The 27,125-nt window shown below is 34.0% G+C and overlaps 2 protein-coding genes across 10 annotated transcripts in view; both read right to left on the bottom strand.

Annotated features, from left to right (window-relative positions):
* Positions 1–11,240, bottom strand: part of LOC108465572 (uncharacterized) — a 30,890-nt gene extending 19,650 nt beyond the window's left edge. Inside the window, exons 1-6 of one of the 3 annotated variants that reach the window (XM_053018158.1) lie at positions 11,118–11,240; positions 10,849–10,949; positions 9,707–9,796; positions 7,842–8,807; positions 6,814–7,007; positions 6,507–6,731 (exon numbers count right to left, since the gene is read on the bottom strand). In XM_053018158.1, coding sequence (XP_052874118.1) covers positions 6,507–6,683 — 177 coding nt within the window. In that variant the 5' untranslated portion in view covers positions 6,684–6,731; positions 6,814–7,007; positions 7,842–8,807; ... (1 more) ...; positions 10,849–10,949; positions 11,118–11,240. The other 2 variants (XM_053018159.1, XM_053018160.1) reach the window with 2 other exon arrangements.
* On the bottom strand, positions 1,774–25,441 carry LOC108481919 (U11/U12 small nuclear ribonucleoprotein 25 kDa protein-like). 7 transcript variants are annotated; one of them, XR_008269498.1, is made up of 15 exons: positions 25,120–25,441; positions 23,325–24,613; positions 21,827–22,106; positions 21,592–21,697; positions 21,297–21,396; positions 20,763–20,941; positions 19,788–20,029; positions 18,588–19,626; positions 17,187–18,024; positions 4,902–5,080; positions 4,319–4,510; positions 4,093–4,214; positions 3,847–3,976; positions 2,091–2,227; positions 1,774–1,877 (listed from the first exon to the last, which is right to left on the bottom strand). XR_008269498.1 is itself a non-coding variant. In XM_053018162.1 (7 exons), the coding sequence occupies exons 4-7, from the start codon at positions 22,044–22,046 to the stop codon at positions 20,846–20,848; spliced, it is 522 nt and encodes a 173-aa protein (XP_052874122.1). In that variant the 5' UTR covers positions 22,047–22,106; positions 23,325–23,390; positions 24,389–24,613; positions 25,120–25,441; the 3' UTR covers positions 20,675–20,845. The 7 variants fall into 7 exon arrangements, 1 of the variants encoding a protein (XP_052874122.1); XR_008269499.1 differs by having other exon boundaries at positions 4,911–5,080; XR_008269501.1 differs by having other exon boundaries at positions 2,615–4,214; positions 4,896–5,080.
* Between the last annotated feature and the right edge of the window lie 1,684 nt (positions 25,442–27,125).

The raw sequence follows: 27,125 nt of genomic DNA, 5'->3' as shown, positions 1-27,125 counted from the left end.
CATCATAAATGAGTCCTACGCAAGATTCCATAAAACTGAGATAATTTTGAGACTACGAAGCATGACAGCAACAGACTGTCGTATTTCAAAGACAGAAACACATTCAATTGAATACACAGATGATGTTGGACTAATATGCAATTTCTGTACCAAAATTTACTCCCCAATACAAAAATACTTACCACATATCCAAAGTTCCATAAAGAATAAACTATCACCTAGAATGCCAGGAAGACCCGAATTCATTAATATATATATGTATATAAATAGGAAAAGAGCATCACCATTGTCAATGGAGATACCCATTATATCTGCAGTTTCTAAAGCTCACTTTCTCAATACAGGAAAATTCTCAGGACATGTATCATTCTTGTGATTTCATGCCAACCAACTTCCACCAAATCTCTAAACTTGTATCTAAAATAGGTATGCTAGAGAAGTACTCACATGCATCTCCAATTATGCAATTATCAGCCATCAAGTTGAATTTCTATCAGTATTGCCATCTTGCTGTGCTTTAGAAGAATCTTCCTTTTTCTCCATGACCTGCTAGATACCTTCTTGATATCCTTCTATGAAACTCTTAAGAGCATCTCTATATGCAGAAGCCCTTGTCATGTATAACCTCTGTAAAGCAGGCCTCAAAGTCTCTATCCCTCCTCTTGCAGCAATTGCTATTAAATCATTTCCATAGACAACATCAAAACAATGTAAAATTCAACAAGATAAACTATAATATCAGGAAAATAAGAGAGAAATAAGGGTGAGACGAGAGAAATTCAGCCTAAAAATTTTAGTTGAAACAGAGAAACTGTACCAACAAGGTAAATGATGACAGAATAAGTAGAAAATTATCATGAGTTAAAAATTTTCTTTCAAAATCAATTAAAGAAATATATATTAAGATGTTCAGAAAATCGAATGTTGGCAGATGGCACATCATGCTATCATTCTTCACAGTGATACCAAAGAGGAGAAAAAAAGGTACCTAGGTAGCATAAGATAACGGTACGATCGTCACTGTAATGGCTCTAGACAATGAAACCCAGATAACTAAGATTGCTAGGAGATAAACAATAACTTAATATCTTCCTTAACAACTGAACCTTGGCCTGGTGAAGAAGGGGTTCACCAAAAATATGCCAATAGAAGCGTAAAATCTAAGACTTGAACACAGGTGCCAACAACATAATAAAACAAAATGCAGTCACGGATGACTCTGACCAGCAAGGGGAAAAAGAAATCAAAGAATAAATTCCATGCTACCTCCAGACAAGTTCTATTGAAAAAGGAAATTGAAATGAAAACCTAACTGAACTCAAGCATTATGGGACTTTGTTCCTTAACCTCCATAAGATGTCTCAAGCACGAATCTAACGGTTTATTGCACATATAATATGCCGCATATTTTGCAAGTCATGCTATATACTTCTTGATTCATTACAGACAACTTATACATCAGAACATTTCAAGATAAGAAACCACAAAGTAAAGTTCCTCACCAATATCCTCCAAGGTCGAAGGTTCTGTGTCTGTACTCCTACTCTTATCTCCATTGTATTACACAAACAAAACTGTTGCAAAAAACAGTACATGTCCTGCAATCGATGGTATTGCAGCCAGCACAAGCGTGCTACAACCTAACCTGAAGACAACTTTGGACTAGAAGTATCGACAGAAAAAATAGGTGTAGAAGTTGAGGAATTATGGACAGCTCTTGTGTGGCTAATGCTTGGTTTACTGAACCAAGTTGTATACAGAAATTGTTTGTGAGGCCCCACAACGTTGCATATTAGCCTAATCTTTTGTCTCTCTCTCATCCATCTCAGCACGATCTTCATGTGCCTCTTGCTGGTAAGGCCTCTCAATCCAACCTCCTGAACTCATAAACACATTTCTACTCCATTATGTCAAGCGCGGGCAAGTAAAGCATGAAAAAAACAATAATGCATGGAATTCAAGATCCTAAAATTATGCAACAATAAAACTGCACTGCCCTTACTTCACTCTTGGGCTTGGCTTAATTAGATGTGGAAACAACAAATATAGATGCACAATTAATACAAATTATAGTCCACTAAACAACTGACCTTGACTCGTTCCCAAGTATCATCGACTTGGTTATGGTCTGCATTTGCTCTGGCGACGTTTTCAACTCGATTGGCTTCATATTCTGCTTGGGTTCCGTTGAAAAGTACCGGATCATACTCCCAAACATCTTGTCTCCCTAAATTTATAGTAATTGAGTAGATGAGGATGAACTGTGTTTTATTTCATTTAAAATAAACTATAACAATCCCTATGCCACTCCAAAATAGTTAAACTATTTTAAACCAACCAAAAGTATAAATTCAAACAAATCACTTTCTGAAACAACAAAGACAAAGAAATCCAAAACCCATTTATGGATTTATAATCCCAATTCACTCAATTGCTTACAACACAAAACAAAAACCCAATTTGGAAACCGATTCAGTCAACCATCCTATGATCGACCCGTAATTCCAAACCAAAAGCTGTGTAAAAACGATAACGCCAAAGATTCAAATGAGAAGAATCTTTAGGAGAAGAGAAATAAGGAGTCGAACTGTGAAACAAAGGCACGAAATCTTACCCGCGAGTCGATCTGAGCCGAAACCCAACAAACGAAGATGGAATGAAACGGTGGACTTTTAATGCTGTAGATATATCAGGAGACGAGAGATTGAAATCGACGTTATTCATAAACCCTATAACAAAGGAGAGTGAAGCTTCATTTCTTAGTGGATGGCTTCTTTATTCTTTTCCCCTCATTCAGACGGTCCATTTGGTTTGTTGGACTAAAATCATGAATGGCCTAGAGTTGGCATGTTGGATTTATTAAATCCACGGCCCCAAACACTGCAACAAAAGCCCAAAAACACCAGCCCAACCCTAAGCCCAAGCCCCTAAACCCACACCGGAATATCCCTAGAATGGAATACACGAAACCGGGGTATCCTTATACCCAAACCGGGATTACCCTCGAATGGGATATCCTCCAATGGAATAAGCACCACAGGTACCCCGGTCCAGACATGTAAAAACAACTGAACCGGATACAAAAACAACAGAACCGGGGACTAAAAGTATCCGAATAGCTTATTCCGACAAAGGATAAGACGGGGATATCCCTACACCAGAAGAAGAATGAAAATTTACCCTGTACTTTTTCTTATTCTTTTTTTTTTTCCTTTTCCTTTTTCTTTTGAAGGCAATTAACCCAGTACTTTTTCTTTTCCTTTTTTTCTTCAAGGCAATTAACCCAGTACTTTTTCTTCTTTTTTTTTTTATTGACGGGGATATCCCTGTACTTAATAAAACGTTGTTGTGAAAATATTTAATATATTTCTCAGAAAATATTTGAAACTCGGTATGATTTAATTAGTGTTTTCTTATTCCCTCAACAAATGTAGTGTTTTTACTTGTTGAAAAGAGAAAATGAGGAAACAATAAAAGGGAAAGAAACAAGAAAATGTCACCATTTATTTTCTGCTAATCAGTTAAGGTTTTAGGGTAGATACTTATATAGTTGTTAGAAACATATCTTCGCTATAAAATCTCATAAATAGGACTCAAAGATTTGCAAGAAAATGTCCCTCAATACAGATTACAGAGAGAAACAAACAACCGACAAAAATAAAAAATAAAACACATAACAGGCGATAAACTATCAAAAAAATGACATCACAAGATTTAAAAAGACGAATATATGCATAAATCTGAAAACTAAAACAGAGATGAAAACTTGTTCTAAAAGAAGATAAGCATAGGTTTGAAACTAAAAAAAACATGAAAATAAAAAGTTAGTAAAAGTGAAAATCATACCTGAAATTACAATCCGATGCAGCCTACACGCAAAAACATTTGAGCCAAAGGGGTTCACAGGGGACTAGCCCCTAAAATTTTGAAGCTCCCTAGCTAATTCATTTCAGTTTCAAAGCTTCAACTCTCCACCCTAAATACGAATCAATATAACATATTTGACACTCGCTTGCAGTAAATAAACAATCATCATTAAAAGAACTCCAGAATAAACACAAAATAGACAAGTAAAAGAACTTCAAACCCAACCTAAACAATAATTACGTGCATAGTAAATTCCGGAAAGTCCACCAATACGGATATTGCCAAACTTCACAACCCCAGCAAACCCCAAGAAGTATATATTAGGTGCCGTCCATCCCCCATAATACCTAAAGTTCACACATTTCAATTGCAGAAGGTAAAATTCAAGGCCTTTTCATAAAAGAATCAAAATCCCCAAGCTAAAACATATGAAGAAAAAGGGGTGACTTACAATTCCCATAAATAATTGGAAGCTTCATGATTTCCACCGATAAAAATGGTGGGAACTGAGGCAACCTCCTGACCCGAATAGTATTTTCAGAATGACTTCACTCTCCGATGAAGCAGGACCAGCCATTTTTCACTCTCCTCAAAATCCTCCTACTTTCCCTTTTGCTTTGCCTCGAGTGATGAATAAATATATCTGAAATAAAAAAAAGAGATGAACAGGCAAAGACAAAGGATTTATAAAGATGAAAACTAAAAGTATGCGATTTGTCTTTCTTTTAAGAATCTTATTATTTGTTTTTTTATTGATTTTATATATAAAAATATCATCATAATAAACTAATTTACTTTGTAAAAGAAAATATTTTTAATTATTACTTAAATGTGTATTTATAATACTATATTATTAAATCTATACTATATATAATTACACATTTAACTTTTCAACTAAAATTGTGGAATCTTGGAGATGATGACATGATCAATGTATTTGGTTTTGAGAATACGAGATATGATAAAGCTAATTTAGTATTACAAGAGCTTTAAAATTTATTTAAAATGTCAACTAGAAATCAATGTACTTGTACCACATTTACTTTGCTATGGAACATTGTGAATTTGTGGAATGAGCTGGATCAGAAAACAGGGATGCCCGAATGATTGAATGTCATCATGAATGCTTGTTCAGGCCATGGAAGAAACGGTGTTTTCTCCTCTTAGAATGTCTCCCAGAACCTTTTTAGACAACATAAGGTAAAAAATGTACCTGCAATACACATCATAAAATCTCAGGAGGAGGAATTCTTCATGTTTATAATTTACATGCCGCCAGCTGCTAGACATTATAACCCCAGTAATTGAAAATGAGAGCCAAATTTCTAGATCAATTTTAAGTTGAGATTCCTCTTAACAATATTTATAAAAACCTACTAATTGTTCATTACCTCTCATTTTGCCACTGGTTTGGTTTCCTCCATTGCACTAGTTTGGTTTCTTTTCCAATGATTTGATTTGTTTTTCTCTAGCAAGCCTTATTAAGATTGTGTATAATTCTTTTGCCTTCAATGTTTTGTCTCTTTTCTTTTGCCTTGAATGTTTAAATGAGAAGCGGAAGCAGGAGCTATATCATCTCTCTAAATCTCTAATGAAAATGCTTACTTGAGAAACCAAGCCGATTGCTGAAGGCGAACAGAAACAGTAGCAGCAGCAGCCGCGCAGCAAAGATATCTAATCAGTGAATTACATTTTTTCTACAAAGTCTCAAAAGGTCTTCCATAATCACTTCCAGATTGGTAGGATCGGCCTCCTTCCTGCAATAGCCTGTACAAAGATATCTAATCAGTGAATGACATTTTTTCTACAAAGTCTCAAAAGGTCTTCCATAATCCATGTAAGTCTCAAGATAATGACAAGCAGACACATTAATCATCCAAAACAATTTGCAATAAATGTGAAACATTACACTTCATAGGCTTGATATAAACATAGTTTAAGATGGGACCTTATCCATTCAAATTAATTTTAATTAAGCCAAAAAGGTTTTGACATGGTTCAAGAATAAATAGAAGCGATGATAAGTGAAATGTAATGCACTACTAGTTCATGTGACAACAAACGATAATAGGTTAGATCCAGAACATTAGCAGCCAGGCAAAGACTGCGACCTTAGATTTGGTACTCTTGACTGAAGCCTCAGGCCACTAAGATAAACGTAATACCAATCATATTGCAAACTTCAATGTATAAACGAAAAATAGCTCCTTCTATCCCTTTCCAGTAGAAGTTTTCATATATAAGAAATGAACATTGCATGGTACACCAACATGGATATATAAAGCCAGCAAATAAAACACAAAATGTAGCGGTACAAGAAAATAGATCCTTCGTGCTCAAAAGGTTTTCTTGCTTGCTTAATCAATAGGTTGTTCTGTTTCCTAAAATATGATGGTATTCACAGGGCATTAGACAAGATTAAAAATGATTTAGATTTAGGTGGAATAGAAAGGTAAATGGTCAACCTTGCCAGTCAAAGAATCATAACCAAAGATGCTGAACAGATGGCTGAACTAGACAAGCAGTCACATCTCTTAATAGAAATTCTTGTAGTATTAAAGAACACAAAAACAATGTCTTTTGCTGTAAGAATACACATGAACTATCCAACTCTGACAAACTAGAGCAAAGTGGATTACCTGCTGGTCATCATCAATTTCAGCATGGGTTATTCCTAGCAATCTCCAACCTTCAGCATTCTCAGGATTTTTCATAACTTCAGCCTCTAGGGCAAGCACTGCTTCACTCAAAAGTCCTTTCCTGAATAGCTCTTGACCTTCTTTTAAAGGATTTTGATGACCAATATCTGGATTCATATCAGAAAATACATAGACACCCCTTGAAGCATCCGACTGCTGAGGAACCTACAAGTTTTCACAACCAAAACATTCATGTAGAATTTAAGAGAGGTTATAAAGTGAACTTCTTCAAGGCTACCACACTTACTCATCATATGAATTTGCCCAGTTATCACACAAACAATCTCCCAAAGCCCCCTCACCAGCTTGACGATCAAATTCTTCTGCCCAGTCATCAACATGCAACTTTGAGAATTCATTGACCCATTGATCATCGACAGACTCTTGTTGCAATCTTTCAGCACCAAACTCATTGGCCCAATCGTCAGGTCCACGGAAAACCTATTAACCATCAAGTCAAGAACATTAAATGAAATGAAGAAAATTAGAATATTTCAAATAAGAATAAGAGCTTCGCACGATTTAAGAGTCTCAAAATAATACATAACACGCAGAATCATTAGTTGCACTTTGTATCCTGAATAAACAAATCAAAACACCCTAGTTGTTCTCATACAGTAGCAAACTCCTCAGCCCATTGATCAGGTTGAAGAAAATCAAAGAAACACCAACCAGAGTAGCAGATTCTGTATAATAAGAAGTTTTATACAAATTACAATGTTTTTAGCTGGTTTAATACCAAACAGAGATATACAATTACAAGAATCATCAGTGACAGTTTATCTTCTAACTTATTATAATCAATAAGCTCTCACTGCTCATTTTAGCAGCAAACTCCATGACCCATTGGTTTGGCCCATAGAAATACTAAGAACCACCAAAACAGTGAGTAGCATATTTTATAAATAACAAATATAGATAATCTCATTTAAGATTTAAAGGTTTAGTTGATTTAAAAGTTCAACTGAAGATGTAATAATACAGAATCATTAGTCATTCACACTTTATTTGCTAAATTATAGTAGATATATAGATAATTGCACTAACCAAACCATCATTATCATTTGGGACATTCTCAAATCATCAAAACTAGTTTCAACCACCTAGGGTTGGTGAATGAGATTACTACCTAAGGTCAGTGATGTTAGTTCCATTTTAGTCTACGTAGGCAAGGCAGAAGAAAAGGACGAGGAAACTGCTAAAAGGAATTTATGACTGATTATCAGGACATATTAATCTATAAGCTTCTTTAGCATCCACAAGATCTCTACTTGCCTCATCATGAGCAAATTCAGCAGCCCAAGAAGCACCTCCATTGTACTGTTGCTGATATTCTGTTGCCAAGTTCTCTGATGCTGGTTTGACCTGATTATCATCAATGATAAGTTCACCGCGACTCATCTTGGATACAAATTGAAGAAATTATGAATTCTGCATGCCCCAAAACATACAGCACAAAAGTGCCTATATTAACTCATGCATAATAACGATTATATCATTAAGAGCTATCTTGACACATTGCAAGTATTTAGCCAAACTAAAACCCGAAACTTAGGATCACTGTTTTGAGAGAATGTATGTGCAAGCATCCTAGTCTGCTGAATTGCAGCCAAACTTTCTATATTTCCCCCTCTCATTTGATCTACAGATGTTAACTGAGCTTGTTCCTGTATGTTTTAGCTCATTAATTGTGTTATGCAAGAAAAGCAGGTTAAAAGGTGAGATGCATGTAAAGACTACTCAAAGCACGAGATAGTAGCAAAAAGAAAAGGAAAGAAAAAAACAAATTGGAAGTTATATCCATCTGCAATAGCACAAGGAGTTAGATATAGTTCCCTGGTAAAAACACATTAGCATGTCCTTTCAAATTTGCACATGATGCATTGGTAGAGAAACCTACATATCGAATAAAGCACTGAAAACATACCACTGAAAGAAATGAATGGGTGACTCAGGCGTGAAAATAAGATTGAAGATAATTTCAAGAGACATACAAAAATATTGCTAAATTCCTGTTGCAAAAGAGCAGAGCATGGAGGTCATAGATGCAGGTGATTATCAGCTTGACATTTCAAGCGATCTTATTTGTGTTGCATAAATAACTTGTCCAGCAAAAGAAATTTAGGACACTTACTGCTGGGATAACACTTGCCGACAGCAGAAATTGTAGAGATAGACTGTAGAAAATTCACATGAGATTGTAGAGAGAGATACCTTGGGTTAATATGAATGGCCGACGTCCTGTCCTAAAAAGAGAAACCATTAGAGGAAATATTGTTACTAAACAGACCTGGTAATATTGTACACGACACAAGAAAAATAGCTAAAATACAATATTACACAAGCACAGAAACATATCAAAATCAATATAGCACCAATCATTTTAAAATGTCAAAACTTATAATAAATGCATGACACCTTAAACATGATTATGACATAGAAAACAAATGAACAAGCCTTGGATACACAAATTGCAAATTCTAACACTAAGTTCTTTTATCGGACATCCTTGAGCCTTATGTTTGTTTCATTACACACCTTACAAGTTTTTTAGTGATTGCAATAAGTTGATGGATTGAAATAACTTGGTGATGAGGTTTTTAATTCTAGACTCGGTGACATACTTTCTGTTCATTGGGAAAGGTCATCTATTTTCACACAACGAAGGAGGGGTATATGCAATTTAACTCTAAAGACAATTTCTTCCAACAAGGATGAATATTAGGGTTTTTCATTGTATGGATATATTTAGAAGCTCAATTTATCTCATAGATTTATGGCCTATACCTATCAATACTTGCATATCAAGTTTTAAGGTTTTCCTCAGCCTTGATGTACTTTCAGTTCCCCACCTTCTTATAACCACTAAGACTCTCTTAGTCTTTACCACCAGAATTTCTCGATACAATTTCCATTTAATTTTACTCCTATTTTCCTTCTCTTACTTTTCCTCATACACCATCAAGAGTGAGCAAAACGCAAAAGGCAAATGAAATTGACAAAATTTGAGCAGCATTCTTTTAACAATACTCCATACTTTTTTTCCAAATTAATACCCAGCCATAATTGTAGTTTCCTCTATGATAGAGGGCATAAATCTTTACTGCTCAGTTAGTCATGAGGAGAAAAAAAAATTGTACCTTAGACAAACCAGTTAGGCCATCCTTTGATTTTGGAATAATTAAAATGTGCGTAGGAGCCCGGGGAGCTATGTCCCTAAAAGCTAAGACCTACAAACAAAAAATAGGCAAACAAACATAATGTTAGTGCAAATGAATGTCAAATAAACTTAAACCTAGCAGAAAAGAATTAACATATTAACCTAAAGAAACAGCAAGAAAATATTCGTGTGAACCTGCTCCCAAACAGATCAATAAAACTAGGTCATTCTCACATGCAACTGATGAGGTGAATGCATGATTCATACAGCAAACAATAACATAAATTAACATTCGCAAATAGAAATCAAACTAAGAGGTTAAAAAGCTAAAACTTTCAACCTCAGATTATAGTTTTGCAAACGAAAACTATAATCATAGCTGAAGATTTTCATGCTTCTCTAATTAAAACGTTTGATATTTTGTTATCACGTTTCACTTAATGTTGATCAAATATCAGATATCAGCTAGTGTTAACAGAAAGGACAACACATTATCTTTGATTGTCACCTATTTAACTGCTCAACATGCCAAAAGCCCAAGCCAGCCTGACTAGAAGCTACAGAGAAATGAAAGGGTCAAACCTCGAGCCTATGGCAAAACTAAAGGCTATTTCTTAGCAACATGAGAAAACATTGATCCATATTTGGAGATCAACCAAATCCAATCGAACCAAATTGACTAGGAAAAATTAAAAACCCTAACTCAAAACTGACACAAAAGCCTATCAAAGATTATTCAAACTCAAGGAAACTTTCCAATTGCTACATAATTGTAAGCAACAGACTAAAATGAAAAAGAAAGTTACAAAAATATGATCAAATGAAAGAAGATAAGATTCACTTGATAGTTCCAAATTAAGTAGTTCCTGAAGAGTCCAAGACTTAGTACGATAACAAACTGTTGATGACCTTCTGATCCAGGTCCATATGGAATTAATCACAATTCTATAAAAATATTTGTAAAATATACCAAAGAGCTTAAGTTATGTTCTAGCATCTCCAAATTTAGGTCCGAAGCAGGGCAGTGATAAATATAAATTTGTGTATATTAGTAAAAAGTACATATCAGAAACTAAAAACAGAGATGAAATAAAAAGACAAATTTTAAGTACATATTCATACCTGAAATGAACCTCTGATGAAGCAGGACCAACCGTTTTTCACTATCCTCAAAACCCTCCTACTTTCCCTTTTGCTTTTCTTCGAGTGATAAATAACTATATCTGAAAAAAAAAAAAAAAAAAAAAGACGAGATGATCAGGCAAAGACAAAGGATTTATAAAGAAGAAAACAAAAAATCAAATAAAATACAAGTAATAAAGAATAGATCTGAAACTAAAACAAAAATGAAATGGCAAAGACAAAGACAAAGTAGAAGTCATGATTCATACCTGAAATCAGTCACCAATGAAGCAGAGAATCTCAAAAAATCACAAAAACCAGAAACGGCAGAGAAAACCTAGTGTAGCGTTTTTCTGTGTTTTTTTTTTTTTTTGGCATTCCGTGACCCAAAACTAGAAAAAAAATGAGAGGAAGAAATTCAAAACAGACACAGAGAGAGAGAGGGAGTCGGCCAATAAATGGGGTGCTATGGATAGAAGAGATAGATTTGAGGATTCAAATTTCGAATGGATGAAGAATTGATGAATCTATGAATGGAAGAGAGAGAACTTAATTTTCTAAATCCCCATGTGACAACGGTAACATTTATGGTAATTAATAACTTCTTTAAATTACTTTTTTTTTTTTTTGAGAAATTAGAGACAAAGAATGTAAAGAGACATAGGAAAAAAAAAAGTGGGGAATCGGGATATTCCTAGAATGGGATAAACCACGACCGGGATATACCAAAATGGGATAACAACGAACCGGGATATCACTGGAATGGGATATCCCCCGCCGGAATAAGTATGACAGGTAGAACGGTCCAGACAAGAAAAAATAGCTGAACCGGCCACTAAAACCCATAAACCGGAAGCCAAAAATTCAGAACCGGGATAAGAAAAGGCAGGATATCCGGAGAATAGCTTATTCCGAGTCGGAATATGACAGAGATAAAGGCGGAACAGAATAAGAAAGAAAATTAACAGCCAGTAAAGGAAAAAAGACGTTAGAAAAAAATTAAGGGGAAATTGGAGAGAATAAAAGGATCAACTGAAAAACATGTATTTTTTCAATATTTCCGTAAGAGAATAAAATTTTCGAAATTAAAAACATTTAAGTCTCCTGTTTGGCTTCCGGGAAAATTCAGAATGAACAGAACTTGCCAACTCACAGGTGAATCAGGAATTATTTAAAAAGAACAAGGGCTAATGTCAAGTTTGATACAAATTTCCCTCGATTTTTCGCGATCAGAAACCAAACAGAATAAAAAGAGATGAAGAAAAAACAAGATTTTTCTAAAGAATCAAAATTTATACCTTAAAAGGAAGACTAGCACTACCTCGACTCACTCATTCGGAAGAAGCTACCGCTGATTCATGAATTCAAACCTTTTCTTTTCCTTTTTCGAGAGAGAGAAAGAAGCTAATGACAATGGATCTTGATTTAACGGAGAGAAACTTTGGGTTTTTATTTTATAACATAACAATATTATAATATTTTTATTTTATTTTCATCGGTAAAATAAAATATTTAGAGGGGTAGAGTAATTGGAGTTCCCTTTTCATGAATGTCAAGACAATGAGAGAACGGTGCAAGATATAACAAACCTGGTTGGCGTAACTGATACCCATGTTTGCCCAAGCACGCCCATAGTTTGGCTTCAAATCTAGTGCCTAAAGATCCAGACATAGACCAAAAGACTAAATTCAATAGTGCTGAAAATATGGCTCCCACAGGTAAAGGGAAGTTAATCATCAAATAATTTTAAATGGACAATCTCAGTAACAGAGGCTAAACAAATCAACCTGCATATGCAAGATCTGAATGCATTAAAAAGGGCATTTTGAAAGAGATGATCAAGAGTATATGTAAATTGAGGAAGTGCATAATCAAATCATCTAAATCAACAAATAGCTTCAACAAATCAAATAACTAATTACATGGAGCTTAATAGAAGAGCTAGTTTGTCTTCTAAGGTGCACCTTTTCTAAGGTCCACCTAGGTGCAGCATGTTATTTGGAGAATCTTTTTAGCAGCCTAAGGTTACAAAGATGGAGCAAGTAAATAATTCAACCCTATAAGAAAGCTGTATAACACACCAATGCATCACTTTACCATCGAAAGATAAGAAAGAAGAGAAATAGAGGAAAAGATGATGCAACCCATAAGAGTTTGGCACATAGAAGATTGACATGTTGGGTTATCACATGTTTTGCATTTCTTTATGCCATCCTTTCAATTGATTAAGCACAAGCCAAGTCCTAGGCACACTTTTTTTTATATTTGGAAAGTGATAAATTTCGTATAATAACAACAAATTGAAGGGAGAAAGTGAGAGTGTAAGAGAAAGAACCTGGAAATCACCACAACAAAGGAGGAGGTCGATTTTGATGTTGCGAGTGTTTTCGATGTATTTAATGGTGTCGTAGACCTTGTCGAGATCTCCATGCATGCACCCTTCCACTGCTATCTTCATTGTTTTGAATTGGACACAATACTGTAGAAGGGTTTGAGAAAAAATTAAAACCTTAGGTTTTTTTCTTAATGACTTTATTATCTAAAGGTAAAAACAAAAAACCATGACAAAAACACACTGAAAATAGAAGTAAAAAGAAGCATATATCTGAAACTAAAACAGGAATGAAAAGGGCGACGGCAGGATTAACAATAAAAGAGCCATGGACAGATGGAAAGACAGGAGACCAGATACCGAAAGAAAATATCTGTTAAATTAAAAAAATGGAGATGACTGAGACGAAATGAGACAATGTTTTCAAAAATTCCAATACCATAAGCGGTTTCAACTTCTATTTATTATAGATTTTGCACCTGCAAAAGAGATAGAAAGGAATCCATGAATGTATACACAAGGCAAGAAAGATACTAACTAAAAACAGTTATTTATGGACAGGAAGAGTACTACATATCCCAAGGACAGATCGATTAAACTAATTATTGTAGAGTTTCACAGGGAATTATTTAATTAGAGTCATTCATATGTGCCGATTTACCGATGGTTGACTTAACAATTGGGATACTGGTTTTTTATAAAACATGGCTTATAAGTGTTCCCCTTAAATACTCCCCTCAAACCTCATAACAAGAGGGGACCAATCTATCTACTACCACTTACAACTCTCGGCCCATCGAGTGAACTGCCTCCAACCTTCTTGCCACATTCTTATATTGTATCAACAAAACCCTCAGTTTAATAAAGTTTAGGTTTTTTAAATATTTTTTATTTTATCTTTTACAGCACTAAAGAGATCTACTTGAACAACAGTTTTTTATAAAACATCTAGACCAAACAAATCCTAAGCATCCAATTTCAAAAAGAACATGTCAGTTGATCCAATATTTCAAGGAGAGAGCAGCAAAATACCAAAAGCCTATTTGAAGAAACACAATTATTGGTTAAGCAGATGCTTTAAATCAAATTGCTTCTGGGAACTGGGACCAATTCAGAGCAGTAATATAAATAACATCAGGCATGATTCTCTACTTAAATACTCCAGACCTCCTAAAGCTGGGAAATGCCAAAACACCATTGCCAATTCTGATAGAAAATAACCAATAGAGAACTGTACAAGAGAATGATTAGGAAAAAACAATAAGAAATATGTTTTAAGTTAACCATCAATAAATAATACCAAGAATGTTACAGGCAAAGTTGAAAGGAAAAGAAAGTCATCATGATCAAAGTGTAGCAAATTGTAGAGCAGCATTGAACATAGTTTGCAAGCCACATACCATTAAATTATAGAAATTGGTTGTCCAAATATTAGTGCAACTTATAGACTAATTTGAACTCCCAAGGCTATGTTAATCAAAGGAAAAGAATAAACCCAGACAATCAATTCACATATTGATCTTCCTTTTTCAATGTTGTCATAGTGTATAAATGTTGAGGGTTAAATTCTCCAATTCTTATTAATATCAACAAACATCCCAATTAGATTATTAATATTTTTTTGAAACTAAAGTACAGACTTTATAAGAAAACTAAGAAACAGAATGTCACAACTCACAACGAATTAAAAAGACATGTTATTACCATCCAGAAAAACTACCAAATAAACTCTACATGCATCAAAACTCCCACCGGGTTCCTAGAACTAAAATCAAGCCAACACAGATGCAGTAAACAATTTACATACTGATGCTTTTTGTTTAGGCAATTAGTATTCTGCTAAGCAAAGATTTAAAAGAAATAGAAAATAACACAAAAGCTATAATATTAAACAGAGGGAAACAAACAATCCAAAAATAAAGCACATATAGCAGAAGATAAACAAATAAAAAGAAGAACAAGACCGACATCTATAGATCTAAAAGACGGAACGAAACAGTGATTTCTAAAGCTGAAAACCAAAAATCCTAAGAAAAACCCACTGAAATACTGTGTTCTTCATGAGAAAGAAAACAACACTTAGTTAACATCTTCTAATGCAACACAATAACCACTCGTAACTACTTTGTAATATAAAACAACCTTTTCAATTAAATTGCATCTCTAATTCCAGTCATGCCATGCATTTAGATATTACCTGAATATTTCAATCAAAATCCATTTCCAAATCATATAAGTACCAGCACACAAACAATTCCAACTAAGTTCATCGATGAGCTCCACTCAACTATTTTAAAGAAAATCTACCCCAATCCTTACTGATGAGTGAAATCACCTAGCAGTGTGAAAAGAAAACCAAATATGCATTGATCCATGGACGGATTAATATGCACCACCTTAGCACCAGATAAAATGCAACACTTTTCACTCTAAATATGACCATGTTCTTCTAGTTAAAATTGATGTTAATTGAGCCCAAAGTCTCTTACTTTCGATTCTATTAGAAAGCACACAACAATGCCATACAAACTGCATTTTTCCTTGAACAAAGAAAATCAAACAGCAATTGTATAAGGAAAGTGGCCTTAAATATATATTAACTGTAGATTAAATGAAAACAGACAAGTGTTCGAGTAATTGGAAACAGCTATTTCCTGACCTTAAATATATAAAAACTGTAGATTAAAGGATATCAACCTCATTAAACACTCAAGATTAAACTTACCAGTAAACAGAGAATAGGCTTCCCCTAACATACCTATATCTTGACAGTTCAGAAAATTACAGCATGACTTTTTCACATTGTCCTAATCAAATTTCCACATCAACCATTAATGATTCGGGAAATTTTGAATTAAACCCAAAACACCACAAGAAGATTGTTCAAAGAATCAAATTCATGCAATAAAAACCGAAGTCATTAACCAATGGCTTTAAAAGGAAAGTGGGCTCAATTTATTAGTTCCTTCTCCTTGGCAGGAGTCCCCTCTTAAGTTTGGCTGCTTGTGCAAATGTAGACGGCCTTATAGATATGTTAAATCATTTTCAAGTTTAGAAATTACCTGACTTCTTGCCGAAAGAATTGTCACAATCCTCATAGTGGCATCCTTAACCTAAAAATAAATGAAGAATGTTTGTGCAGTCGGATTGATTAGAGGTAATTAAGTTCATACACTATATCATCTTAACAAGTTGACTTTTCATCCGAAAAGGAAATATGATGACAACCATCTATTAAACACAAACTTGAGTGTTGTCAGTCTATGTCTAACACTGATTTGTTTAATAATTTAGAGTTTTTTTAATATACTTGGAGGGCCATATAACATATCTATGTCCAGGTGTATATTACACGTGGATCTTGAATACGTGGATCTTGAATACAAGTTCTTAAAAATAAAAAAAGGAAATTGGGAGCAAAATAAGTAACATGGAGCTAAAAAGTTAAAACATACTCGATAGCACTCGCAATACTATTTTAGGCATTTTGACCTCCTGCATTTGCATCCGCTTTTGTGCCTGGCTGATGGAGTGTTCATCATGTCAAACACTTATCAAATTACACAAATTTAAAGGGAAAAAAGTGTAAGATCATAGAAGTTATAATTACAGTAAAATTAGGGGAATCATTAGGTGGGTTAACAATACGTGGAGCAAATGCGAGACGGTTACGCAATTCAATTTGATGTCGAATATCAAGAACAATATCCTCATAATCTGGCTTGTTCAAACAGTTATCACATGCACAACAATCCTTGCAGTAAATCCCTGATGCAAAGCACTCACAAAAACTGCCAGTCACAAACAACAAAACCCAACAGATGTTCCAAACATCTTCACTTTTTTTGAGCATCCTCTGAGCATTCGGAGTATGATCCAAACATCTTCTAAATACATGAAGAAAACTTAAAAGAAAATGAAACATACCGATCTCGGGTCTATGATTAAACCAAGTCCGAGAAACATATTACTCAAGTGAAATGTTCTGTCTCGCATGTGAACTTACAGTTTCAAACATCTGGATCTTCTACAGTTGCAGTGTTTCCAGGCTTCAGTCTCATCTGGGAATGTTTATTCCTGAATTCAATAAATCCCACAGCTAAGAAAGCAATGTGAAACTTGCCTCTCCCCTTTTGAGTTATCTTGGGATTTGGATAGCTGGTCAACCTCGTCAGCAAATTGTTCATAAGGGATTATGAGCTGGTGAAAACATGACACTTTCTGAGAATCCTCCATATTTTCTGGTACACAAAGTCCATGGTGATCGCTATCAACATGATCACCAACTCTCCTAGCTGATGAGATCAAGGGATCAGGGTTTAATGGTCAAACTCCATGGTGATCATTATCAACATGATCACCAACTCTCCCAGCTGGTGAGATCAAGGGATCATGGTTTAATGGTAGAATATGAGATGGGAGCTGAATTAACGTGGCCTGATTTCCACCAAGGGAAGAGGGCTAAGAATCCAAACGTTGACGCATATGTTCCATAAATTCATCAGATTCAACATGTTCCCAGATGTTCTTAGATGAAAATTCCAACATCTTATCCAACCTATCATCATCGGAAATCTCAACCATGCCACCATTCGTGTTATCATTAGTTTTTCCAGTGGTCACTTCCGAGGCATTGAAACAAGCACCATGTAGTTCATCATGTTGAGGCCAGTATTCACCATGTTTGATCAGAGAATCATCTTGGTTGCGACCATTTGACCTTGAGGAAATCAATGTAAAACTGGACTCAGAAAGCCTTTTGTTACACAGTGACGTTCTCGCTCTGGATGGCATTATAGGAGAGAGATCATTGAGAAATTGGGAAATTGGGAAACAGGAGATTTCTACAATAGAAACAAAGGTTTTACCAAGAAAAATATTATGTGTTCATTTATATCTCAGATGAAGTAGCGGATTTAAAAAATCACAAAAACTAGAAACGCCAGAGAAAAGATATATTTGAGCGTGTTTCTCTCTCACGAAAACTCCCTTCCTACTGTAGACTTTTTTTTTTTGGCCTGTGGTTACCTGAAGCTAAAAAAGAATGACAGGAAAAAATTGAAAAGAAAGAAAGAGTGAATATAAGCTAGAAACATATCTTCACTACAAAATCTCATAAATAAGACTCAAAGATTTGCAAGAAAATGTCCCTCAATACAGATTACAGAGGGAAACAAACAACCGAAAAAAAAAAAAATAAAACACATAACAGGCAATAAACTATCAAAAAAATGACAACATCACAAGATTTAAAAAGACGAATATAAGCATAAATCTGAAAACTAAAACAGAGATGAAAACTTGTTCGAAAGATGAAAACCACTATACCCACATTAATAAAAGAAGATAAGCATACACTTGAAACGAAAAAAGATGTTAAAAGAAAAAGTAAAAGTGAAACTCATACCTGAAATTACAATCCGGTACAGCCTACACCGAAAACCATTGAACCAGAGGGGTTCACAGGAGACTAGCCCCTAAAATTTTGAAGCTCCCTAGCTTGTGGTATCCCATTCAAAACTGGAATACTTACATGTTTGGGCATCCTAAACTTTCAAATTCTTCCCCAATTTTTGCATTCTATTCCATAAAATGAATATTTTCTATTTTTCCCCTCTTGAATTTTTTAAACTTCCTTAAATACCATACATTTTTAAAATAGGGTAAATTTATATTTAGTCCCCCTCTTAATTTTTTACCCTTTAAAAAATTATAATTTGATATAATAAATTTAGTGATAGATTTGGTTTATAGTTCATCAATTTTATCTATTTACCTTTCCAACCAATCAAATACATATTAACATTAATTATTGAATTAATATTTTTAATCTTATGCTTATAAGAATGAAAAGTAAAATTAAACCATTACACTATTTAACAGAAATTATATATTTACATGATTTACATTCTTATGATCATATATAGTCTTTTTCTTGTCCTTTCTTTGTTAAAAAATCAGTGCAAATTGAGGTTTGGGGTTTTAGTGTTAATAATTATAACAATAATAGACCTTCCATGAAGGATTCAAACTCTTAACCCATCACCAGATTTGGAATATATTTGAAAGACCATATCTCATAAAGCTTGAGTGCTCATGATAATACTACCATTCATAGGAAAAACAAACAATTTAACAGGGATTGGAAGAGATAAGGAAATTGTAGGGATCTACTGTAAAAAAAATGACATGAAGGCCATTACAGACATTTTCGTCAAGATGAAAACTAACATAAGATACACAACACAAGAAAAATATGAATAACGATTAACCAAAATACAAAACTTACAGAAACATCGAGCACTGACCAGGCTCATAGACAACAGGTTGGTTTCTCATCTGAGCAAGCAGAAAAACTTGGATATAAATATATTGGCATTGATGTATTCAAGAAAGAACTTCAGAGGCCTTATGATATGTGGTCATTGATTGACCACAGATAAAATCTGATGATACAGAAAACAATAGACAGTTAAACTTCGGACATTACCAAGTTCTGATTGGCAACAATAGTGTAATTATACAGAAACCCAACAGGCGAAGAAGAAAATATGAATATTGTTAAAGTAGAAATATAAGACGGAACTGGTTGAAGATGATAAGATACCTTATCACTGAAAATGCGAAAAAATCCAGTCCCATATATTTGTCGAGTTCTAACAAAAGGTAAAAACACCATTTAGTAGGCACACAAACAACATCAGAAAAAAGGAAAATAAGTCTCAGGTCTTGGTTTTCAAGTGGGAATAACATCACTGACATTCAATGCATCTAGGGAGCTATCGATATCAGAGATTAGTTTTTGAAGGTGTTCATCCTTCAAGGCTTCACGGACTTCATTGGAAGAAGCTGCATGAGAGAACATTGTAGATATAGTAGTGTGAAGCGAATTAACCAGATTCAGCATCAAGACAGTTTGTCTAAAGGTTCTCTGGCTCTAACACCATATAGATAATGAAAACATTTTGATCATACAAGCTAGTTATCTGAAGCTGGAAGGCATTTAAGCTTCTACCATACAACTCAATCTGGTGTACAATGCGCCCCTGAGAATCAATTTACCTGATGTGGAAAAATGCTTTGGAACCCGACATAAAACTTCATGCAGACCAAATCTAGCTAAAAGCAATGCAATCGGCTTACTAAAAAATGCAAAAAATATTCTACCACAAGTCTACCACAATACCCTTGGAATATCCTTTTAACGCATTACAACCTTTGAATCATCTATAACCACCATCAATACATTGAGCTCTAAGATATCTCAATGACATTTCAGTATTTCTCACATGGATACATTGAATTCTTATCGAAAGAAAAAGATCTACTGGCAATTCCAATTTATGCATCATTTCCATGACTAATACCTTGCACTACTCACAATTGAACATGGCATCGAGAAACAGTGAAAAACAAATAAATTGTCAGAAAAGAAACGCTAACACTATCAGCTTCTGAAGAAATCAATGTCAACTAGAATACGAGAATGCGAGATATGATAAAGCTAATTTATTAAAAATTTAGTATTACAAGAGCTTTAAAATTTATTTAAAATATCAACTAGAAACCAATGTACTTGTACCACATTTATTTTGCTATGGAACATTGTGAATTTGTGGAATGAGTTGGATCAGAAAACAGGGATGCCCAAATGATGGCATGTCATCATGAATGCTTGTTCAGGCCATGGAAGAAACGGTGTTTTCTACTCTTAGAATGTCTCCCAGAACCTTTTGAGACAACATAAGGTAAAAAATGTACCTGCAATACACATCATAACATCTCAGGAGGAGGAATTCTTCATGTTTATAATTTACATGCTGCCAGCTGCTAGACATTATAGACCCAGTAATCGTAAATGAGGGCCAAATTTCTAGATCAATTTTAAGTTGGGATTCCTCTTAACAATATTTATAAAAGCCTATGTGGGATGATGGATTCCCATAATTCATTAGCATATGAAGCTTGTTTAAGTTGATATTCGCAAGGTCAATGGATGTTAAGGCTCCAAGGTGAGATCATAAGCAGGAAACGAGCAAAGACTGATCATAAAAAATAATAATAATAATAATAATAATAATAAATTCCAGAAAAGTGAAGGGGCCATATACAACACCTGAGAATTATTTCGAACACCAAAATCCTGAAGTGCAGCGCCATCATTAAAGAGCTTCTCATTGTGGTGTGCTAGGCAGAAATTAGCCCAAACGTGCCTCCTATAACCACAAACAAAGAAAACATTAAAAGGAAAAAAATAATAATCCTCAAAAACAGAACTTTATAGTAAACGTAATTGCTCTGAATTATTTTTTTTTTCTCTAATACATCAAAATGCCACCAATTAATGGGAGGGTTGTTCTGGCCAAAAAAAAAAGTGAGGGTGGTTTAAGAGCAAAAACAAGATGATAAACCATGAAATGTGTCGATGCCCCATCTTGGATTGCTCTAACTCAATCACTTTCTTCTCGATTGCGAGCTTCAAGTCTTTCACCGTGGCTGAATTCATCACTGCAACATCTTCAAATTCCAAGGAAAGCCAATCCAAACAAGTACTGACTTTAGTTTCAAACACAAATTCTATGTGGCTGAAGGCCTGCCTAGCTCTGTGTGTCTGTGTGCGCGAGAGAGAGAGCATATGAAGCGTACCGAAGAAGGTTCCATCTAATTTGAAGATAGAGATACACATGGCACTCCCCAGTTCAAGGTTGATTAGGATATCGACATTGGACAAACTGGGTTCCTTAGGGACATCGGCGAGAATTGGATCGTCAAGGAGTGCAGCCAGTGTTGAAAGTAACGCCACTTTCTTCACGTATTTGCTGTTATATCCCAGCACTTTCCCTTCCTCCTTCGCCCCTGACTCCATTCGTACACTATGCTGATGCTAATCGCCCAAAACCAAGCGGAAAGGGTCCGATATGCTTCACTGGATTTTGGAAATTCTAAGTCAAATACTTTGATTAATGAGGATTGGCCAACCCAAGAGTAAGAGCTTTTATTTGAATAGTATTGCAAAACCCTACTTTCTTATTCTAATATGGAAAATAAAAATATGACATCAGAATATTCTAATTTATTAGGAAAGTTATATTTAAAGTAATAAAGAAATTTTAAGAAATAAAAAATAGAACCAAATCCGAACAAAATCAGTATCATCCTCTAAAATAAACACGACATAATACTTGTGTTGGGATGCACCAGGTTAGTAACACAAATGCTCTGTTGTAGTTTTCCTCTCTAAGTTATGAAAGGATATATGGTGATCGATGAGAATATGCAATCCATTTTCTTAGTATTATCGTTCGTATGTAGGATGAACCTTGTGCATAAAAAAGGAGATGTTCCATTACCTAACGGGAATTTCTTCAAACCATTTATATGCGACAAAAGTTATTCACTGACGACAGCCATTTTAAAGTATGCAGCTGTGGGCTTGAGAGCTGAAATGAAGGAAACTATGTAAGGCAAACCCTAAACCCAGGGATATCCCAGTTCATCGTTAACCCATAGTGGTAAATCCCGGCCTGGGTACATCACATTCTAGGAATATCCCGATTCCCCACTTTTTTTTTCCTAATTCTCTATACCTTCTTTGTCTTTAATTTCTCAAAAAAAAAAAAAGTAATTTAAAGAAGGTATTAATTACCATAAATGTTACCGTTGTCATATGGGATTTAGAAAATTCTCTCTCTTCCATTCATAGCTTCCTCATTTCTTCACCTATTCATCTACCTCTTTAAATTTATTTTCCTTTATTTATTTCCCCTTTTATTTTCTGTTGTTTTTCCATTCTTTGATCTCTGTTAATCCTCTCTTTTGTTTTCTTTATTCTCTTTCCCTTCCTTTCTTGTCCTTTCGTAAGAAACCCTAGACACTTCCGCGCCATCAACACCTTCCGGCGTCTTACCTCCCATTATTCAAAATTTGAATCCTCAAATCTATCGCTTCTATCCATACCACCCCATTTAAGGTTTAGGGTTTAGGGTATGTGATTTAATTCCTGATCACATACACATAAATTTTCATTTACAAGGATTGACCATCTCAGAAATATGCAAAAGGAAATGAAGACATAAAGTAAGAAATGCAGTTCCCTTTTCATGAATGTCAACACAATGAGAGAACAGTGCAGGATATAACAAACCTTGTTGGCGTAACTGATACCCATGTTTGCCCAAGCACGCACATAGTTTGGCTTCAAATCTAGTGCCTAAAGATCCAGATATAGACCAAAAGACTAAATTCAATAGTGCTGAAAATATGGCCACCACAGGCAAAGGGAAGTTTATCATCAAATAATTTTAAATGGACAATCTCAGTAACAGAGGCTAAACAAATCAAACTGCATATGCAAGATCTGAATGCATTAAAAAAAGGAATTTTGAAAGATATGATCAAGGGTATATGTAAATTGAGGAAGTGCGTAATCAAATCATCTAAATTAACCAATAGCTCCAAGAAATCAAATAACTAATTACATGGAGCTTAATAGAAGAGCTAGTTTGTCTTCTGAGGTCCAACTAGGTGCAAGATGTTATTTGGAGAATCTTTTTAGCAGCCTAAGGTTACAAAGATGGAGCAAGTAAATAATTCAACCCTATAAGAGAGCTGTATAACACACCAATGCATCACTTTACCATTGAAAGATAAGAAAGAAGAGAAATAGAGGAAAAGATGATGCAACCCATATGAGTTTGGCACAAAGAAGATTGACATGTTGGGTTATCACATGTTTTGCATTTCTTTATACCATCCTTTCAATTGATTAAGCACAAGCCAAGTCCTAGGCACACTTTTTTGTATAGAAGCAAAAAAGCCCCCCTGATTCAAGAAGCAAAAATTTACATATTCACCTTAATTTACTCAAAAAAGTGCCTTTTTTACATCTTGCACCTCAAATGGTTCAGGTAGTTATAGCACCCTTGCCAACATTGTCAACACCTTCATAATTCATTTTTTTTTATTCTGGCCTAACATGCAAAATAGTGAGCAACACACCATACAATTTGTGATCCTTAGTAAAATCCTAGTACTCATATATTTTGAATTTCACACGTTACAGGTACTCCAACTTAGTAAAGAAAACCCCAAAATTTTAGGAGAGGGAAAATAAATTTTTAATTATAAAAAAAGTAATTATGAAATCAACATATCAGGTGGTATACAGATAGGCCACCACTATTCAAGGGGGAATCATGAAGAGGCAACCTGTTGATAAGCTAATATTGCATCAGCACTCTGCACACTGTTGGCTTGTGTTACACCAAGCTTGTTCCAAAGAGAATAATCATTAGGTTTAAGTTTCAAAGCAGTTTTGAAAGATGCAATGGCCTTATCATTTTCACTCGACAAATTATACAGAACACCAAGGACAATGTGTACATCAACATCCTCAGGAGACATCTGAGCAGCTTCATTGAATAATCTAGCAACCTGTATGGCAGAAAACACTTCGATTAACACCAATAACATTTACAAATGTAATGTTAGGGATAAGCATCTAGTAATTCACCGTATGTAACACTCTAAGTCCAAAATATAATCACTGCAGTCATGGAAATCATATGCAAAAAGACACTCTTGTAATCACAGCATTCACAACATAAGCAAACTATCCCACAGTAACATTAGAGGAAGCGGCTTACACTCAAACCAATAAACCCTAAAACCCAAAAGACAAAGGTGAACTAAAGATTCATAACTGAAATGACTCTACGATGAAGAAAAGGATTTCATATATTTTACAGATCAAATAAGTAAAATAAAAATCTGCAGTTCATGCTTTGAAGGAAATAAGTATCATAGTGCATGGTTATTCAATTTATTTTAGGGCTCCAAATCAAAAAAAAAAATACCCAACAACAGAACATATCAAAAAACAAACTAATGCAAACTACTACAAAAACAATAATTATTATTAAGGAACAAAAGGGGCAAACCTGGAAGTGGGAAGGGAAAGAAAGTTGTGAAAAGGGTTAATAGCGAGATTTCAAAAATCTTTTTCTAAAGAGTTCTGGTTCTCCGTCACCATCTTCAGTTGGCGTTGGTATGCGGTGAAACGGCAGAGAAGCGGGTGGGAGTGTTTTTCTGGCCTGCCTTTAACCAAATCTAAAAAAGAATAAGAAAAAATTGAAAAGAGACAGAGAGGAGAAAGACGAAGGGGGGGAAAAGAATCGGCTAGGGAGCTATGGAATGAAGAGAGATATAAAATTGGACTGATAACAACGGTAACATTTATGGTAATTAAAACTTTCTTTAAATCACTAATATCTTTTAGGGGAAATTAAAGAAAAACAAAAAAGAAATATTAGAAAAAAAAGCGAAATAGGATTTATATATTTATCTGGATAAATATATGCATATATTTTACATTTTAATATTTATAGAATTAAAGGATTTATTTAATATCAATTTTTTAATATATTTTAAAACTAATTAGGATTAAGTAGAGTTTTCCTATTACTTCAATAAAATTAAGTACGATTCTTAGGCATTTCAAACTAAAAATGTAAATTTTATTATTACTCATATATTTTAATTTACATACTTTATATTTTCTAATAATTCATAAATAATTTTATTATTAAAAATTTAATAAAATATATATTTAAAAATATAAAAGAGAATATAACTTAAAATTTTGAACTATAAAAATAAATAAATATAATTATCTACTTAAAAACAAAGTGATTTAAATTTACTACTTATAAATTTTAAATTGAATTACATTATTTAATTAATAATTAGAGTTACCTACATATTAAATTGAATTAAACTTGATAAATACATAATATTTTTCTTAAAGTAAACTTAACCTTTCAACTTTGAAATCTATTTTTATATAATATAAAATTTATAAAAATAAATAAATAATATATTTATTAATTAAATAAAATTAGAGCTAATTCAATAACTTTTTCTTGCAAAAACTGACTCTTAACTATCAAAATAAAAATAGTTACCATATTAATTCTTTCTGCATAAATAAAAACAATAAAATAGAAATTCAAAGTACAGTAGACACACTATTATTATTATTTTTGTTAATGAATTTGATAAAAAATTATTAAGGAAACTCCTCCTACTATCTTTTTATCTTGAAAATAGCATAACAAGATTTGACCTTTAAAAAGTTATATTTAATTTTTATAAATTGAAGATACAATCTTTTTTAAATATTACTATCATAATGTGCTTAGACCCTCTTTTTCCAAAGTTTTATTTTACTTAAGTCCTGATGGTTTTATTTGTTTTTGCATTTTAATAACAACCCAATAATTTTCTTCAAAAAAAAAAAACCCTAAAACCAACATCGAGATATCCTTCGAATAGGCTATAACCAAGCCAAGATATCCATTTATGGGATATTCCCAAACTGAGATATCTCTGAATAGGATATCCCTACCTAGAATAAGAGTGACAAGTAGTCCAATTCATGGAGATATTCCTCATCACATTTGCTCTCCCTCCCAGAATAATAAGATAAATAAGATACTCAAATAGCTATCGTAGTTTGAATGAATAAACAACAAAATTTAATGCATTAATAATCATGGGAGAATTTTTTGAAAATTGAGTGAACTTAAAAGCTAAGGTTGAGACGGGCTCAACCCAAAAACTAAAATTTTGAAAAACCTCAACCCGTGCATATTAAATTTTTTATTTATAATTTTTTTAAAAACCCCAAACCGGGATAGATCCAAGCCGGGATAGCAACAAATTGGTGTAGCCCAAAATCGGGATATCCAACCCTAGGATATCCCTAAAATGGGATATCCCTGCCAAGAATAAGTACAAGAAGTGGCCCGGTCCAAATAAGAAAAAAAGCTAAACCAGACACTAAAACTACCAAACCAGGCACTAATACTAGTGAACCGAGATAGCATAGAAGTGAGATATACCCGGAGTAGCCTATTCACTTAAAAGAACCTATTCACTTAAAAGA

The sequence above is a fragment of the Gossypium arboreum genome, chromosome 8, assembly GCF_025698485.1.
Source record: "Gossypium arboreum isolate Shixiya-1 chromosome 8, ASM2569848v2, whole genome shotgun sequence".
NCBI lineage: Eukaryota > Viridiplantae > Streptophyta > Magnoliopsida > Malvales > Malvaceae > Gossypium > Gossypium arboreum.
This window is presented reverse-complemented; position numbering and strand designations above follow the sequence as displayed.